The sequence below is a fragment of the Cheilinus undulatus genome, linkage group 3 (assembly GCF_018320785.1).
Source record: "Cheilinus undulatus linkage group 3, ASM1832078v1, whole genome shotgun sequence".
Taxonomy (NCBI): domain Eukaryota; kingdom Metazoa; phylum Chordata; class Actinopteri; order Labriformes; family Labridae; genus Cheilinus; species Cheilinus undulatus.
The window spans coordinates 46,550,169-46,570,500 of NC_054867.1; the positions used below are offsets into that span (position 1 = coordinate 46,550,169).

General features: G+C 40.7%; 1 protein-coding gene across 1 annotated transcript in view; it reads right to left on the reverse strand.

The window, feature by feature from the left end:
- The window catches only part of LOC121507547 (plexin-A2-like), a 210,553-nt gene that overhangs the window by 108,334 nt on the left and 81,887 nt on the right, over positions 1-20,332 (reverse strand). The window contains exon 4 of the mRNA XM_041783970.1: positions 11,467-11,601. Coding sequence (XP_041639904.1) covers positions 11,467-11,601 — 135 coding nt within the window. The remainder of the gene's footprint in view (positions 1-11,466; positions 11,602-20,332) is intronic.

The window sequence follows — 20,332 nt, forward strand, 5'->3', positions numbered from 1 at the left end:
TGAATTGTTGTGGACTGGAGCTGCTCTGAACTAACAGAGTTGATCTGTGACCTTTACAAGGAGAGAGTTATGGACGTTCCTGCGAAGAATCAAATGTGAGGCTCTGTCTGAACATCACAAATGATTTGTTTAGTGGATCTGACCTGAGCACCAGTGCACAGAATAAGATTAGGAGAGGCGTCCTTATTTTTAAGTTCAGAGGGTTTAAAAGAAGAGCATCCTGCATGTGAATGAGCACCAGTCTATTTACTGAACTTTACAGTAATCGCATTGTCTTTAGGGAATGTTTGGACATTGGGATTTCATTGGATTCAAGGCTGAAGGAAGGAAATGTGGGGTAAAGGTTGCTACTGTATTAAAGAAAGGATGCTCCTGGTTGACCAATGTCAAATCCAATATTTTATCAGCGTTTAGTCAGCTAGTTTCAAGTTAGGAAGAATCCATTAGCCATATTTGGTTTGCAAAATGTGGATAATGGATTTAACCTTTTTTTTTTTTTTTTTTACTCTTTCTTTGTGCACTCTATTCTTACAGTATGATTGACATACACCATTTTTACACAGAGTACAGTATGCATATCTGTAGATGTACCTCAGTGTGTAATGAAAAATGGTTTGATATCCATAAGCTCAGACCTGCATACAGAGGTGGTCTGGGATGCCTTTAACTGATCTGCTGTATTCTGCATGGCTTTATTAATGTTTGTTTAGCCTCCCTTGAAGTACTGGGCACTTCTGACTACTTTGGAATATCTCCCTTGGTCTCCAGTGTGTAATTCTTACATTATTTTATTTTACTGTCTCTTCTGAAGTCTTGAGGTGAGACACCTCTTTCAGAACATACACATGAGACAAAAATTTAAATAAAATTATAATAAACTTCAAGTTGGATTTAGGGTAAGTGTTAAGGAAAGAGTAGGGCTACCAAAGGTTAAAAATTAAAAACCTGACCTGCAAAACCTATTTACAAAACGTTTAATGAAGCCAAGCAAAGGAAGGAAGGAAGAAAGGTTGTCCTCAATTAAAACAATTTAATGTAGCAAACATCAGCTAACTGCTAAAGCTAACAAAGCTAAATAAATAATGTTGCAACACAGGTAGCCAATCTAAAGCTAACAGACCTACGTAAAACAAATAGGTGTACCCAACATAGCTGAATCTATGCCAAAAAATCTACTTTAGCTATGTAGCAAACATAGCTACATGTAGCTAAATCTTAAACTAAAGGAGCTATGTAATCTACATGGGAGATGTAGCTACCAGCAGTTAAATGCTAAATCCAACAAACCTACATTGTCCACATAGATTATGTAGCTACAAAGGTAGCCAATCTAAAGCTAACAGAGCTACATTAACTACATAAAAAATAGGTATTCTAGCTAACATAGCTGAATCTAATGCCAAAAAGATACTTTAGCTACATAACTACACAGATAAAGTAGCTAAACCTAAAACTAAAGAACATGCAATATCTACATGTGAAATGAAGCTTAAGTAGCTAAATCTTGATCTTATGAAGCTATGTTATTTAAATAATATAGGTACTGTAGCTAACAGCTTAATCTAAAGTTGATGAAGCTTTTTTAGCAATGTAATTAATGCTACTTACATAGCTAAAGCTAAAAATAGCAGAGCTACATTAGCTACATAGATAAAGTAGCTAAATCTAAAGGTTAAAAAAGCTACGTAGGTATGGTAGCTATATAGCTTATGAAGCTAAATAATAGCTAACAAAGCTACATAAGCTACTCAGGAAAGGAAGCTAATGAAGCTGAATCTAATGAAGTTATGTTAACTATGAATGTAAAGTAGTTACAAAATCAGCGTCTTCTAGCTAGACTTAAAAAAACGACGCTATGTTAGCTATGTCAGGTAATGCTATGTTTTGCCGTTTTAAACATAGCTATGTGAACAGTGGCTCACCTTAGCTGTGTTAGCTTTAGCTAAAGCTAATCAAAAAGCATTGGCTTATGTAGTTATGTTAACTACCGGTACGTAGCTAGTAAAGCTATGTCTGCTTTCACATAACTATTTCCAAAAAGTATTATTGCTTGAATGTAACTGCCAGACCTTGTTTATGAATAAAGTTGAACTAAAAAAATCTTTCTAAATAATTGTACTGGCAAATAATGCCTGTCCTGTTCTGGCAGAGGTGCTGACTCAGTAGTTGTCTTCAAGAGGTGGCGTCTGAGATATGCAGTCTGTTGCCAGACCCCTTTTGAATTTCAGAACAAATTTCAGAAGAAATCCTCAGATATTGGTGAATGAGGCCCATGAGGCTTTTTATGAACCTCAATGTAAAAGCTGTTGGTCATTACAGGTTAAATGTCTATATCATGGCAGTATACTGAAGATTTGAGGTTACACTAACTGAACAGTGAAGATGCTTATGCAGAGTTTACATGTTATTTATCTGCTGCAATTATAAAACTTCATACAGGCTAGATTTTAAATGCACAGAAACAAATGTTCTTAACTTCCTTTGTTTATAGCCCTAAAGGTTCAACATCAGACATGTTGAAGGTGAACCCGTTTCCATTTTCACAAAGAGAACAGAAATACTGGACTAGCCCATAATAGATGAAGGATTTGTGTATAGAAACAGCTGCTAATCAGATAAAAACTTCATGCCTCTGGGCTTTGGTTAACCTTTTATTATTTCCAGACCAGTGATAGCCACCATATACATGAATGTAGGTTAAACATGGAGGTATATTTAGATGATTGACGATAATTTATGTGGTTACTGTTGTGATTTAAATTTTAAATACAGAGTAGATTGAGCTTCATTTCACAGTATAATTCATATTCTCTGTTCATCCCAATCATCACTCTGCAATCAGGGATGACTGGATTAAGCCTTCATCCTTAGTTTATGTTCAATGTACTGTACTTCCTCATGAATCATTCATAAGCAGCCGTTGGTAGTATTTCTAATCATGCTTTTGTTTCCTTTTCTTCTCTCAGATCATTTCTTCAGGAGAATCTGATCATTAAAAGTAAACACAGAAAACCATAAAAGCCCAGATAGAGGAGAGGGTCTCTCTCTGACTGCTTCTGGAGGCTTTTCTGAGTTATATCACAGCAGAGCTGTATGATCACATCCACTTTTCCAGCTTTGGGAATTACAAAGTCTTTATCTTTTTCATAACATCTGGTATGGCCTCACACTAATGCCCTAACTTATCATCTCACCAGTTCACTATCACTTTAACTCTTTCATCCGGATTTAACTGAACTTTGCGAGCTCTGTCGTGGACATAAAGGCTTTTAGACTGCAGCGCTCCCCACTTGACTGTTTAGTATCATGTGATGGCCGGGGTTATCAAGTTAGAGCCAGGATTTTATGGCCTTTTGGATCCAGCAGAAATAAATGAATTGGAAAGACAGAAAGAAATAAAGGGGGGTAATTCAGCTATATCAGTGCATTGTTTCCCTTCAGTTTATGGTCAGAATCTAATCAGTAGGATCAGAAAAACAAATGAGAAGTCTCAAAGTCTCAAAAAGTTAAAGGAAAGATTTTTTTCAGTACCTAAGTTACCTCATTATTTCTGACAGTTTTCAAAGATAAAGGAAACCTTGTGATGCTTAGTTGTGGTGGACCACCATTGTTTCTGCCTTTGGCTGAGATTTCTGTTGTCCAAGCTGTAAGGCATAACTTCAACCTCGACCCCTGACCCCTTATCCCCAATCAAGGTAACAGTTAGGCCTCTACTAAAAAAAATTAGCAATATACAAATGTTACATAATCGATATGACTGTAAATGCTGTGACAGCAGTTTCATCCTCTATGGCGCAGTTAACAAAAAAGCCAGCAGATGGCAGCAGATGTAAAACTGCAGTATGCAGCGCATGTCTCACTCCCCTTCTCTTACCAAAACAAGATAGTACTAACTATGGTAACATGGATCATAATGTTTATCTGTTGCCAGCAGGCTTATAGCAAAAATACTGGATTATTTCAGGCTTCTTTGAACACCAGAAAATCAAGAGTTAGGCATGAGTCATACAAGCTGTGCAATAAACAAGGTAAAACACTGCAGCAACACCAATCTTCATCAGCCAACATCCATCTGATACCTCCCAGCTCCTCCAGCCAATCACAGCTCTTTCTCCCAACACAGCCATGTGTTTAGATATGACATACTTCTCACTAATCCCTGTGTGCATCAATGCTGATGCTCCTGCTGGAAAAGCTAAACCTCCTCCACCCCAGCCTCCTCCTTTATAGCATAAAGCTTGTTGCACCCTCATATTCAGATTCATTAATTGCTTTTGAACTCATTTTATTGTATTCATTATACATTGTCATTAATGTATCTATCCATATGGGGGTTTCTAGCTGTGAGCACCCTGGAAAGTCAAAGTATGCTGCTTGACTAACCCTTCTCTGCCAAGTAAAACTGTATATCCACTTTGAATATACTCACTCTCATTGGTTGTTGTGGGTCTTCTGTCGGAGGCATTACAACCAAGAATCTTAAATATCAAACATTTTTGATCTTTACAATGTAAGGTCAGAGAGGCTACAACATTATTTGGAGGAGTATAATAATCATGTTGATCCCACACACAAGGAGTATTAGACGTCTGGCCTCAGATCTTGCTTAAAATCACATAGTGTGTGGCCAACCTAAGACCCGTCAGGATCAAGACAAACTCCATTCATAAAACATGTGATTTAAAAGTTGTGTTCTTCACCTTTCAAAAGGAGATGTAACAAAATTTGACCTTTTACAAACCTGCGTCATGATCTTTTATGGCAGTAAACTTAATTCACCTTAAATGTGACATTAAAAATCGTTTCTTTTTCTGGCTTACATTGCTAAAGGGATCGACAGTAAAGTTCCATACAGAAAAGGAAATCTTGCCGTTTAATGGTGACCTCCGGCTTCACAGGATCTAAAGAAAGATTCGCCTCCTTTTCTCTGAGGAGCATGGCAGCTGTACAGTAAACTCAGAAACAGGTGAGACACAGGGAGAGGAACAAAGAAGTGAACGTGTGGGATTTCAAACGATGATTTAACATTTTTCAGAGAAGCACTTTGAGAGATTGCCCTGGAAAAAGCCTGCAGCAGCAACCCCCCCACACTCATGAATGCCATGTTTAAAGCTTTAGCCATCATCTCACAGTCAGACGGTGACATTCACTGAGGTTATTGTGCGTTTGGTGTGAGGATACTGAGAGTTTCTATTCTTAGAAATGATCAAACTAAAGGCACAGAGAGAAAAGATAAGCTGCTGTGAAGATCCCTTTCTTTTTCAAATCCATAATGGTTCTTAAATGATGTTTTGGTTGGAGACAGACACTCATATATATACCCACAGACTCACTGATTCCCTCTCTTCTCTCCTCACTCTTCATCATCATGCTATCCCTGCGTGTTTCACTCGGCAGGAGACAGAGAGGCTCATTGTTATTCCACGAGGGTCGGCTGATCTCAGCCAAATCTGTCTGTGCCTCGCTCCTCATTCCACATCATTCCTGCATTGTTTGGCTCCCAGGAATCACAAAATCCTTCATCTCAGGGATCTACTGGAAATGTGGGAAATCTGTGAGTGAAGCCCTCTCCCTTGGGGATCCCTTACGCGTGAAAGTCTGAGGGGGGAAAGATGAGCAAAGATGGAGAGGGAGACAGAGAGAGGAAGGCTTTACTCTGCTCCAAAACTCCTGAGGGCTACAAAGCCAAAGCTGATCTAATATTGAGCGAAAATGCCCCGGCCGTTTTGGGTTTGTGCTGGGTTATTCTGTGTCACTGGAGGCGGACTGAACACAGTAGCCAACTATCTCCTTGAAGGAAGCATGTGTCTCTCCTTGAACGACCGGAGCTCATCAATAAGTGATGTCCTGTCTCTTCCAGTCTATCACACAGAGGGAAGAGCTGCCTTGATTTGTTTCTGAAGACAGTACTTGACACAATACTGTCTCTATTCTCCCTCACTTCTCAGATGACATCCATTGCTTTCTTAAACTTGATACTTTTATTGGTTTTTCAGACTGCTATTTCAGCTCACAGCATAGACTTTTGGAGCTACTCTTTCAGGGATAGTTCAGGTTTTTGAAGTGCAGTGGTGAGAAAAAGAAATAATAGATGCAGACACTGATAGCTCCATGAACCGCACTTAACGCGACACAGATATCTGTTCTTTCTCAGGGCAGAGCAAACTGCACTTTAAGATAGCCCCAAACCATCCCTGCACATGCTGAAGAGTGTGCCCTTATGGGCTGGTCAGTCCTGAACAATTATCCCAAAACACAGCAAAAATACTGTATTTATGGATCCTTCTAATTCTTAGATCAATAACTTAAATACTGTGCTGCGATTACCACCACCAGTCTGCAAACCCAAACGGTTTTGCTCTTATTGCATCTGGCTATGTGTGCGGCATTTCAGCCTGAACGCAAGATTTGAAAAAAGGCAGAATTAAAAGATTAATTGCCTCAACTATTTCAATGTTTTAATGAGATGTATGGATTACCATTAAGAAATATACTTTTGACAGAAGTATCAATGCAAATTGACAATACATGGCAAATAACAGTGCTTCTCATTTGATAAAACTGAAAAAGGGCATGCTTTTACCTTTAAAATGCTAAAACAAGATGCACAGTTACTTTGGGAATTCTGCCCTTAGTGCTACAGGAACTTTTGTTGGAGTGCTTTTGTGTGTGAGTGTGAGAAAATCAAAAATATTGTCATTTCACCTTCCCCTTACTTCAATGACTCCCACCTATTTTTGTTTGTGGGTCATATTTTCAGTTCATCTATCATTTTGATAGACTTAGTGGGTGGCAGTGTGAAGACATAATCCCCTGCCACCTTTTAGAAACCCAAAACCCATTTTGTTCATGCAGTTTTTGTTAGTTTCCCCTTCCCTTTAGTGACCTTAGTTATTAAATTTTTCACAATGCAAAGGTTGATGATTGTAAATCTTTTCTCTACATGATCATTATGTCCCATCCTGTGGCACAAGCCACAAGTCATCAAGTTAGAGGGTAACATAGAGGTAACATGATACCAAAATCACAGGATTTTATGTATGAAACCACGTGCCATTTCTAGAAATCATAAACCTTCTAATTTTCTTATGCACTTACCAATGACATAGCAACAACTCTCAGAATGATATGGAAGTGAAAAGCAACTCAACTTCATAAAGGTAAAGTCACATACTAGTCACACATTTGACTCATTATCGTGATCTCACAGTAGTCCACCCCTGATCTTGTGATCTCTCTTCTCCAGCTGCTCAGGGCTTTGCTCCGCTGCTTCAGAAATGCATCCAGTGGGTGAGGGCCTGTGCAATCAATCAGGCTGTATCACCCGTGCAATGCTTGTTGTGCAAAGAAATCTCAGTGGTTTCACTCATTAGTTTCTGAAGTGTAGTGGTAAAACATAAGCACTGACGACATGTTATTTTCTCTCTTTTTGAACAAGCTGTACACTTCTTTATTTTTACTGTCAAATGGGAATTCTTCTACACCTGAAGAATGAAGATTTGATTTTTAAGACCCAAGATTGCTACTTGGTCATGAGTGGTGTCTACATGATTTGATCAGAGACAAAGACAGACATTTTTTGGTTAATCTCCTCCTTGAGGTGTTGAAAAGACCCCTCTAATGCCGTTCTTTTATATTTTTTTTCAGCTTGTTGCTGCAAATGTCTCTACCCTATCATAGTTTTGCTACAGTATGAGTTTTCCCACACAGGGCTCAGCTGTTGTGATAGGGACGTCACAAGTAAAACTTATTTTAACGAGAGTTGTGTTGTTTGGGCAGTGTTGTAGATAAGTAGCGATAAATAGTGTCCATTAGTGAAAATAAATGAGAAAATGAGGTCAAATTGATGCAATAAGGTTATACGCTCATGGATTTATTTAATTATTTCCGATAGATGACCCAAAGTTTTCAACAGATGGCCACAGCCTGAGGAGTGGCTGTACGTAAACACTTTGATATACACAGCACTGTTAAATTTTTACTCACCTCTCCTTACTAATACCCAGCCCTTTCCTTATACTCTCCTTTATGAGCTGTACTGTCGAAACTCTTACGCATGTATTATGCAATACACTGCATCAATAAACCCTCCATGCAGCCCCCTCTTCAAATTTGTCCCCCCCCTCCCGCCCCCTCTTCTGCAGTTGTCCCATTGCCCTCTCTGTCCTGTGACTCTAGCTCGATACATTCCAGCAGTCAGTGGACATCCCGGAGTGGTTATATGGGCTTTTTTTTTTTTTTTTTTTTTTTTATTTGGCCGTACTGACACCTAATCCCATTTCACAGTGCCATGCAGCCGAGCCAAAATAATCACTTGATGGGAGTTGAAAGTGATTACCACTGTTCACTCTTATCTCCAATGAGTGCAGAGAATATCATCCAGCAACAGCAACAACTGCTCTCCTCTGTGATGCCTGGCCAAGAGAGGAGCAGACGAGGGGGGATATACCGCCGCTCAGGAGAGAAAACGGTTAATGGTTGAACAGAGTGTGTGTTAGTGTGTGTCACACACAAAAGATGCATGCACTGTAAGTCGATTCGCATGGATAAGTAATTAGAACAGTGGTCCATCCCCTTACTCACAGCCTACATATTTAACAACCCCTTTACAGGAGACACGCTCCCCATGAATGTTTGGGTCCTGCTACACTGAATCTAGGAGATAAGGCTTTATCATCTGGATGGATTCCAAATAAAATAGCATAAATTCATCATTTAACATAAATTAGTGTGCTTGGTTTGAAACTGTTTTAATGCTAATTCCCAGGCTATACACAACAAGGCTAGCTAATGCTCATATATGTGCACAACAAAGGCAAACATTTCTGTTTGCACCATCCTGATAAACTGAATCCAATTTAATCCTCAAAAGGAAATACGAATGAGCTGAGCTACCAAATATGACAATTGTCCAGAAACCATCACTTCTAACATCTAAACTGCCCTAATACGACTCAAAATTTAATGTTCTGTATCCCAGTCACACCAGCCAATGCACCAATCCAACACCATGATATAAACCATCCTGAAAATGAGCTTAAAACTTCACAAAGGATAGAGGTTTAAGCAATACGAATTTATAGCTGTTTTAGCCACTGTTTCTAAGCTGTAGACAACAGCAGAGAGGTGCTAGAAAGGCATTGCATTGTACATAAAAGCTTACAAAAGCTAAGCTATCTGTGTTTTCCAGTCACATTTTTAGCCTGTGATGTTTAATAAATTTAAAGAGGGGGTATTATACTTTCTCGATTTTTAAAACATAAATATAAAGTCACAATGTTGGGTGTCTATACTCCACATATGCAAATTTTCAACCACAAGATAAACGTATGTGGCAGAAATATTGGAATTAGCGTGTAAACTGACTTCATTGAAAATCTCTCCCGAGATTCTCCCGAGACAAGATTTCGATGGAGCGAACAGGGAGTGAACTGATGAGGTCATCGCAATATTAACTCCCGACTGGTTCGTGGTTCATCCGTGCTGCCATCAAAGCGGAACAGACCGCCCCCACAAGGCCTCTTAGCCATTTAGCCATTGAAATGTCATTGGTTAGGATTTATTAGCATACTATGTTACAACATACGACAGTGGCAGACCTAGGAAGTTTGAGGGGCAGGGGCAAAAATAATATAAGCTGGGCCACCAGCACACAGAAAGCTGTCACATTTATGGTGAAGTAGTTATTAATTCTGGTTACATTTAATTGCTCTTTATTATGTGATTATACCAGTGGATTTCAAACTTAGTCCTAGGTCTAAGATAAGCCCAAAAATGTAAAGGCACATAATATTCATATCCATGCAAAACAGCCTCTGTGACATACTGTGTGTTACAGTATCTTAAGTCATTGCATAGATGTAGTAACAGCGTATATTTGTACAGATTTTCAAGGCACATTGGACTTGCCTCAAGGGACGACAGTGTTCCTAGGTACAGCATTTCAGGACCTGATCAATATCTCTCAGTCCTGCAGACCTCTAAGTGTCTAGAGTCATCTAGTCAGATGAAGTAAATATCAAACATGTTTGATATTTATGATTCAGGGTCTGGGAGGCTACGACGCGATTTAGAGCAGTAAATGAGTCGTGTTGACACCACACACATGCAGACTACTCAGACAAATAATCGTTTGCGATGAGGCTCCAGTCAGTATACACCCCCACAATTGTAGGGGAAGTCAAATCTTGGCTAAAATCGGGCTTAAAATCCTGTAGTGTGTGGCCGGCCTAAGAGAGCAAAAGAATATAAAACAGCTCTTTTATGTTAGCCGTGATAGCTAGCTCCTCTTTGAGTGCCAGTTTCCTTTCCTCCAACTCGTTTTGTTATGTAATCCACATTTAAAAAGCCAAACTCTGACCAGATAAAGAGCCATTTGGGCACCAAACAACCAGCTCCACTGAGCCAAATGATCTGGATCTCTTAAATGAGACGAACGACAAGGAAAGCTGGATGCTGGTGAGACAGACATCAGCTCAGGAAACATGGGTTGGATCAGTGTTTAATATGCTAAACCATAACAAAATTGTACTGAACCAACCCGGACCCTTTTGTAGAAATAGACCAAACATGAATGCTGCATTGTTTCTCTACCACTTCATTCTCTGCAAATGATGCTGATTGACCCTTCAATTCTCAGACCGGGCACAATTATTTCAGATTGGAGCTCTGCAAGATGGAGCTGCCTGACATGGAATCTGGCCAATCCGTCGGCTTTGCAAGGTTAGGCATGTACAGTATTTGAGGAGCTCGGTCAGGGTAGGAAAGGGCACTCTGTCAGGATACCCACTGGAAGGGTATCTTTCAGGGCCCTTTATCACATTTTTGTCCACTGGGAGTACACCCTAGGGGGCGCTCTATCATGTTCTGTCTACTAAGAGGGCACCTTAAAGGTACTTCATCATCACATTCATTTATGTGCCATTAGGGAATTCAACAGGGCACTTTCATGGTGCCATTAGGGGACCATGAAGGGAAGACTGGCCTCTCTGTTCCTCTGAGTCCACCAGTGCCTTACAATTATCCCAAGAATATCTTTACGTAATCACACAGCTATTATATAAACTTTATTCTGATTGGTCAATTATGCATACAAGGGCCTGCTATACTGTAGTGGCACATGATTGTTAAAAACACATTACTATAAAAAGCAGATGGTTGCTAAGGATGTAGTTCTTATAGATTCTAGAGGACTAATCATAATAATCTGCGGAGAGAAGTGCAGTAAATGTATGGTCTGTGTTTATACTTTGCAAAACAACAGAGAATGAAGACACAGTCAGCCATGTGAAAGAGTCAAGAGATCAAAACTACAGGCTGTGATCTAGAAATCTGCACAAACTCAAAGACCTTATGTTGCCTTCTGCAGAAGGGCTTGAACTCGCTGCGAGTCTCTCCACTGTCTTCATGACCCCTCTGCTCTGTGTTTCTCATGACAAATGTGGCAAAATGAGGATGTTTGCTTACCTGATTCTCAGACATGACATACAGAGAAGTCCTGTCCAGGGAGAAAGCCATGTCCCTGAGGATGGGGCTGCTATCCTTCATTACGGTCACTGTCTCGTACAGCACCCCTCCCTCCATAGGACCGTCCACTCTGATCTGCAGAGACACAGATAAACACAGAGAGGAAGAGACAGTGAATGCCTCGCTGCAGGACACGGTAGGTGCATGGTTACTGTAGAGAAACGTCTGTTGTTGTACGTCTGTCTTCAAAAACACTGTTGGTATCAGGAAAATTCATCCAGATCAAATCAGAACAAACTTTGTTAGCATTCTGCAAAGCTAGGGTTGTGCAGAGCTCTCTCTAATTATGTAAACCAAGACGGCATACATAAAACACAATACAGAAAGGTCCTGGAGCCAAAAATAGCTTGTTTAAAAGAGGATGGGTTATAACAGTTAAGCTTCAGGCTTTATACCATCCATTTCATCACCTTTATCTTACTTTAACAGTTGGAAAACTCCAAGGTAAGCCTGAGGTTTTGTCATTGGGGTACTGTAACAACCCTGAATTCTTGGTATTCTCATTAAATAGTGAAATAACAAAAATATTACCTCAAGAAAACCTTGGTCCAACCATCTGTACTGTACAAAATGTCTTCTAGTCAAAGCCATTTACATTTTGTTCTCTGAGGACAAACGTACTTATCTGAAATGACTAATAAGTTGTAAATAAGCCCTCATCCTCTTGTGCAAACATTAGCTCATTAACAGAGAGGCTGCCTATCGGAAATGGCTCATTTAATGTTCTGTTTTTTATATTACAGTGTAAAAGCAGGATGTACCTGCAGGTACACTAGAAATATTAAGCACAGACAGATTATAATTGGAGCAACTTTTAATGGTTGATCTTTTCTAGTAGTTAAAAAACAATTAGAGATCCTTTTAAAACTTTTCAGAAACTTTTGAACATTTATTATAGGAGCAAAGAAGATGGAAATTAATTCAACAGAAAACGTAGATAAGTCTGTATAGTATTTTATCCTTTCTCAGAACAATCTCATAACTCATCCCCTAAACAAGAGGAAGTACACCTTACAGCAGGGGTCACCAGATCTGGTCGATCTTTGAGATATTTCATGTAGATCTGATTATGTTTGATGAGCATTAATTTTAATATTTTCTCTTTGGCTCTAATAGGTTGAACACAGTGTCCACTCACTTAAATGTAACCTGACACGTCAGATAGACTGTTTCATGTGTCCACTGCATGGATATACACTCACCGGCCACTTTATTAGGTACACCTGTTCAGTTGCTTGTTAAATTGCAAAACACAGCCAATGTGTCTGACTAAGATTGCAGTTCCCTGACTGGCCACTTGAGGCTGGCAGAAAAAGAGTCAATACCCTTTCAGTACTGTGTTAAAATGCCCTGCTTTACAGTGCAATCAAATATGTTTACAGCCTGAAAACAAAATGGTTTCATCTAGTCATTTTTCGACTCAAGACAGAGCAAATTTTATGCCTTTCAGTAGCATTATGGATTATTAAGGCTATCATGCTTTTGATTGGTTAAAAACTTCAATGTGAAAACAATCCAACCTGATTAATGTTGAGAGAACAAATCATGAAGGATTAGGCTGCACTTTTGATAACTACTTTATCCACCTCATCCCTTGCCCCAATTAGACTTTGTATGAAATGTGACGGGACTTTTGTTCCTTTTTTGCATAGCAACAGGAGGCTAATCCTGATTATTAGAGTGATCTGGAGATTTAAATATGTAAACGGAATCTTGTAAAACTAAAACTGAATTTTATAATAATTATTCCTCCATCCTCAACTGGAGAGGACGAAAATACCAGATCATGTAAACAAGCATGTTTAGCTCATTTTAGCATTGCAACAGTATTTGCTTGGCGATAGGGATGCAAGTGTTTCGATAAAGGATTTGTGACATAACCTGACACACTAATAAAAAAAAATTCAATCTAAGACACGGATTATCAAACGTCAGCAATGGATTACCAACAGCAGAGACCGACTAATGTATGGCTAGTCATAGCTGAACTCTAGAAGGAACTGGAGGAGGTCAAAGTTGCTCTGAAAACAGAAACATCACAGCAACATAATGCATGAAAATCATCAAATGCTCCACGAATCTTAGAGTAAGCTAGAGGAAAAGTTCAAGGTGGATCCATCCAGAGAGCCAAAGCAAGACTCCATGCTGGAACAAAGCCTTGAGAGCTGAAGGACAAACTGAAGAGTATTCAGTTGAAAACCTTCAGCATTGACATGGAGACCACCAAAAAGACTCTGACCCTGAAGAAGGAATTGGAGGTACAATGCAAAAAAGCTCCAATCTTCAAGATATCTTTAATTCGCATCAATTCTATACAATTCAAGATATCTGTAATTCTAATTCTGCCTAGTCAAAATGTAATCAGAGATATCTTGAATTAGAATTACAGATATCTACAATTCATTTGCAGATATCCGTAATTCACATTGTGGATGTCCGAAATGACGAACCCCTTTCACATGAATGGCAAAAGTGAGGTCATTTCGCCTAGTCAAAATGACGTCGTAGATATCTTCAATGACAATTTTGGATAGCCAGAATGTATTTTCGGATATCCAAAATGTTCTTTTTGACTAGGCGAAATTGAATTACAGATATCTACAATTAGAATTCTGGATAGTCAAACTTAACTTTTAAATTTTAAAACCGCTTGCCATACTTGTCTGACTGTGGAGATGAGCTGTCACCATGTGGTGCCTTTTTTCATCTTAAGCAGGGGCAGATCTAGAGGGGAAGGCCCCCTGAATTCTGAGTGGCAATCCCAAAATCCTTAACAGTTATGAGCTCTTTATTTTAAAAAGCCATTCATGGAAAGCTGTGATGTAGGATATTTTTCTATAAATATTTTAAACATTTTAACGTTGGAAACATTCAATTTCTCCACATGCAGCCCTCGGTTGAAAAAGTTCGGACACCCCTGGTTTAATGGATGTGGTGAGGACAGCAGGCATGTGAGCTGATGCTCACTGTTGGGACATGGTGTTAGAATAGTTCATTGGTGTAGAGTTGTGTGGAGTGTTGATGCTGTGGCGGCCATTTTGAAATTACAGGGAGTGTTGTGAATGATTCTGTGTTGTCATGGAACAGAATTTTTTTGTTTGTTTGTTTTGTTTTGTTTTTTAAAGGAGGAGAGAGGGGAAGCCCAGAACACTGAGGGAATTCTAGAACAGTGTTCTGGAATTCTGGTGCAGTGACTCATCAATGGCCAAATGGATTACGATGTCACATCAAAAATCTTACATAGCAGGACAGCTCAAAGATCATCTGAGATTTTACAAAGTCTGAGTGACAATGTTTTCAATCCACGACACGGATTATCAAACGTCAGCGATGGATTACCAAGAGCAGAGACCGACTAATGTATGGCTGATTGTAGCTGAACTCCAGAAGGAACTGGAGGAGACCAAAGTTGCTCTGAAAACAGAGAAAAATCAGAGCAAGATGATACATGAAAAGTATCAAATGCTCCATGAATCATACAGGAAGCTAGAGGAAAAGTTCAAGGTGGATCCATCCAAAGACTCCACGCTGGAACACAGCCTGAGAGCTGAAAACACAGCTCTGAAGGACAAACTGAAGAGTATTCAGTTGAAAACCTTCAGCAGCGACATGGAGACCGCCAAAAAGACTCTGGCCCTGAAGAAGGAATTGGAGGAAGAGAAACAACGCAAACAAGCGCTCATCTCCAATCTTCAAGCCATGCAGGAGGCAAACACTAAACTGCAGAAGGAGCTGGTGGATGCCAAATTGGCAGCAGAACGTCAAGCTGACAGCATCCAGAAACAACAAGAGGAGGCGGTCAGTGAGGCCACGATGCTTGTCAAGAGGCTCACTGCAGAAAAGGAATCCCTGGAGGAGGAAGTCAAAGTTCTCAGAGAGGAGACCTCCAACATGGGAAATACCAATGCAAGCCTTAGGGCTGAAAAAGACACTCTGGTGGAAAAGTTTAAGTCTCAGAAGATGCAGGCCTTCAGCAGCAGCATGAAAAGTGCCAGTGAGATCACCAGCCTGAAGAAAGACTTAAACAAGATGACTGAGAGCAATCTCCAGATGGCCTCCAAACTCCAAACCCAAGAGGAGGCCAATATGGCACTGCAGAGGGACGTTAACATCCTCAAAGATGAAGCTGCCAGCAGAGAAAGGCTGCTTTCAGAGCAGGTAGAGAGTTTAAAGAACCAGCTGGAGCTTGGAAAACTTGAGCTCTTGTCAAAACTGAGAGCTCAGGAGGAGACCAATTTACAGCTGCAACAGGAGCTGGAAGAAGCTCAGACAGAACGGCATCAACAGACCTTGAGGGCTGATGGCTTCAAGGAAGAACTGGAGCAATTCAGCCGTCAGCATCCGGAGACGACAGAGAGCACCTCGATGATGGTTGAAAAGCTGGAAGAAGAAAAATCCTTGCTGCAGCAGAAGATCGTGGGCCTGAAAGATGAGGCCTCCCAGTGGGAAATTTCCACCAAGAACCAGCTTAAAATACAGCTTCAAAAACTTGAGGCCCAGGAGAAGACCAGCTGTGATCTGAGGGAGGAGAAAGAGAGACTGAGTGAAGAAAATGAACAGCAGAGGTTGAGGGCTGACAACCTCCATGCAGTTCTGTCAGAAGTCAGGGAGCTACTTTTTGACGAGATCTCTTTGTGGAGGCAGGTGAAGAAGTTCCTCACCCCAGAAGGTCGCCGCAAACACAAGACGCAACAGCGATTACGTGAACTGCTCCAGGACCACCTTCCTGCGCCAGCACTCCCCCAAACTTCTGCATCCAGGCCGTAACAGGCCGGGAAAAGGGGGACATGGAGTCCTACGAATAGAGGCCAGTAAGCTTCTGTTTGTCAGGATTGCTTGTTTAGACTGTGTCTGAGTGGGTGCCACTCAGTTTATTTCCTCCAACAATAAAGTATCATAAAATCACCCTATGTTAGCGATGATTTCACTACTCTTGTTGTATAACACTGGCTATAGGTTTAGGGGGTTTTAGCTAACCTGCAGTCACACTGCTTTGACATATTTCAATACATTTTAGTTTTTCAAGTTACTTCAAACATACTCTTCACTAACTGGTCAGATAAAGTTAAAACATTGGAAGTACTATATTTTATTAGACCTACGTTCCTAATAAGTTAATAGAAATAAGCGGTAATTCTTCCCAAGAATAAGGTGTAATTACCTAGTAATAAGTTATTTTACCAAATGATAACTTGGTAATATTATAGAGAAATTAACCTTGTGGAAAAAGGTGGAATGCCCTCTCCAGGTTGGGAATGAGATCCTGCCCCAAGTGGAGGAGTTTAGGTATCTCGGAGTCTTGTTCATGAGTGAGGGAAGAATGGAGCGGGAGACTGACAGGCGGATCGATGCGGCGTCAGCAGTGATGCGGTCTCTGCATTGGTCTGTCGTGGTGAAGAAAGAGCTGAGTCGTAAGGCGAAACTCTGGAATTACCGGTCGATCTACGTTCCTACCCTCACCTATGGTCATGAGCTGTGGGCTGGGACCGAAAGAACAAGATCACGGATACAGGCGGCCGAAATGAGTTTCCTCCACAGGGTGTCTGGGCTCTCCCTTAGAGATAGGGTGAGGAGCTCGGCCATCCAGGAGGGACTCAGCGTAGAGCCGCTGCTCCTCCGCGTTGAGAGGAACCAGATGAGGTGGCTCGGGCATCTGGTCCAGATGCCTCCTGGACGCCTCCCTGGTGAGGTGTTCCAGGCAAGTCCCACCAGGAGGAGGCCTCGGGGAAGACCCCAGACACGCTGGAGAGAGACTACGTCTCTCGGCTGGCCTGGGAATGCCTTGGGATCTCCCGGGAAGAGCTGGACGAAGTGGCTGGGGAGAGGGAAGTCTGGGCTTCCCTGCTTTGGCTGCTTCCCCCGCGACCCGACCTTGGATAAGCGGAAGAAGATGGATAAATAGATGGATGGATAACCTTGTGGAAGTATTTACCTAGTCAAAATGTATTAATCATCAATTAATTTCTTATTATATTGTGGCAATTCTCTGGTAGTACAGTGGTATCTACCCTAAACCTTACCCTAGCCCTCTAACATTAACCCTCTAAAGAACTGTAGCAATTCTCTGGTAATTAGGTAGTATCTTACAAAACCCTGACCCTCTTAACCCAGCTCTCACCCCCCTAATGTTGTAGCATTTCTCTGGTAATTTGGTGGTGTCTTGCCCTAACCATAACCCTCCAACCCTAAGCCTTGTAATAATGTAGCAATTCTCTGGCAATTACATGGAATTTTCCTTAAACCTCACCCAAACCCAACCCCTGTAATATGGAGGCAATTCTTTTTAATCACCCATAAGCCTTATAATATAACATTTAAAAGGTGACTGGACGCCATTTTGTCAGTCACATTCATGACGGGCCAATCAAAGCAACAAGCTTGATATGCTGTGTAGAGCATGGCTAATATTAGCTGCTAGCTCTGCTGGCCTTCATTTCTCTTCGCAGATTAATATCATGCTTAATGTGGTTACAAGTCACTTCAGTTGAGTCATTATACATTAGTATAACTCTGAACAGCCGACATACGACTTTATTTCAATTTTCTAGTAAAAAAAAACAGTCATATTTCTCTGTTCCTACATCATGCTAACTACTACGCTACTGCTAAGCTTGTCATAAATACAACTGGTGAAGTAAGGCAGTGGCTACAGCTGCTACTAGTGGCGGGAGGCTTTATTACAGAGTGTTAACCAGGATTTCAAGTCATATTTATAAAAAAAGATGATAGAAACTTACTTTAATCCAGTGGTTTTTAACTGATTGAGATGCAGGACCAACCGTCTACTCTTAAATAGGGACCCAAATGTTTGATATTTTTTAACCAATCAAATTTGCTACATGAAAAATGTTCCAGACAGAGTAAAAATGGGCATGTTTTGAAGACTCTCTTAGAGCTTACGGAACAATATTTTTCCCTGAGACCACATTTGCAACCCACTGAGAAAGGCTTGGCAACCCACTTTAGGGTCCCAACCCACCAGTTGAGAACCACTGCTTTAATGGACTCATAAATCTTGTGCCAGATAATTTGATAGATGAGTTTAACCAGATAACCGTGCATCTCCAGTAAAAACCTTGAGATAGCATTTCCAATATGGCCGCCACCTTCACTGGGCTTCAGAACTTCTTTCTGGAAACCAATAGATGACATGACTGAGACTACAGTATGTCCATGTTGTATACAGAAGAAAATGAAACTACATCATTAGGCAAACATCATTAGCTCCAGACAATTTGAGAGTTGTTGAAAGCATCTTCAACAACTCTTGAACAAAGCTTCCCGTTTGATGCTTTTTGCTAAAAGCTTATATTTTCTTCAACACATCACAAAGCTGACTTGCAAAGCCTTAATGTTGATTTCATAGTTGATAACTCAGAGCAACAGCACTTAAATTCTTCTGAAGTTGAACAGATCCTTAGAAAACATCAGTTAAGCTTTATTCTGCTTTTCATTTCACTGTTGAATGGCCTCTTAACGTGTGTCTTCTTTTATTTCACCTCTGAATTAGTACTAGCTCAGCTGTGTGACAGGGAGCTTACACAGTAAAGTGCTGTGATACTCAGAGCACAGGAAGATTTCGTCTATCTGCTGCAGCTCATTCAGAAGTCCAATTGAGCACCAGTGCCACTCTGACGGAAATCCACCCCTGAGGTTACAGCCATGACGCATGCAGTCGAGTTTTGAAATGTGTTCAGTTAGCTCAGCCTTAATTTGACTTTGGAACGACTTTCAGGCAACAATCTTGTGGGGCTCATTAAATGCAGACATGGAGAACAGATGCCCAGTGGTGAAGGGTTTTCGATTCTCCTCTCCCACCTCTGCCTACAAACAAGATGTGCTGCTGCAGTGAAGCAAACAAATAAGCAGGTCTGTCTTTGTAATAAGTGTCTCACTGATGCTGGAGCTGTTGGAAGGCTGCCTCATAAGGAGGTGAAACAGTTTGTAATGATTCAGAGTGGTGGATAAGCTGAAAACCCCTTTATTATTGCTGATATAATCTCTGTTTGTACACCCTACATAATGAAAATGTTTAGACTTTTCATCAACTCGCCACAAAGAGAAATCTCTGTCTCTTTTTTTATTGCATAACTATTGCCCATTTTTACCACCACAAAAATCCTGGCAGAGCTTCAAATCTCTATTTTTATTTCACAATGATACCTGGTTTTGCACTCATAAAACCCATCTTGCACCACTGAAATGATGTGAATGATTGCAGCACTGGAATGACGAGAGTTGCATCATCGAGTGATGATAACCTGACACTTGTAATGTAAGTCAGAAAAGTGAAATGAGAGTCTGAATTAAGCATAACTAGTGGGGAAAAATGCTCATTAGCTATGCAAACCAAGGTCGCAGCCTGATTCAAATCCCTGTGAGATTGGATCATTAAACATGTGATGCAATTACAGTAAATCTGAATTAATCTCTCAATCATGATAATTAAACTAAATGCAAAAATAATGAAGGAACTGGAGCAGGGAATTGCGGAAGTGTTGCAAAATGTCTGCAGAAGGGTTCTGCCAGTCTTTCCTGCATACATCCTGACGCATGGACTTAAGCAACCTCGCCACCCAAATCAAATTTGACTGCAGAAGATTTTGAGCATGTGCCAGGTCTCTCTCGTACACATGGTGGCAGAGCCTCGGCAGTCTCTCAATGGGGACAGTCAATCAATACGAACTGATTACATGATTGGATCCCCTGGGCACCAAAACTTCATCAATCAATCACTCCTCCACCTTCCAGGCAGCTGTGCCTCTCCGACTGTCAGCTCTGCCTGCGAGTACTGACGAAGGGAGGC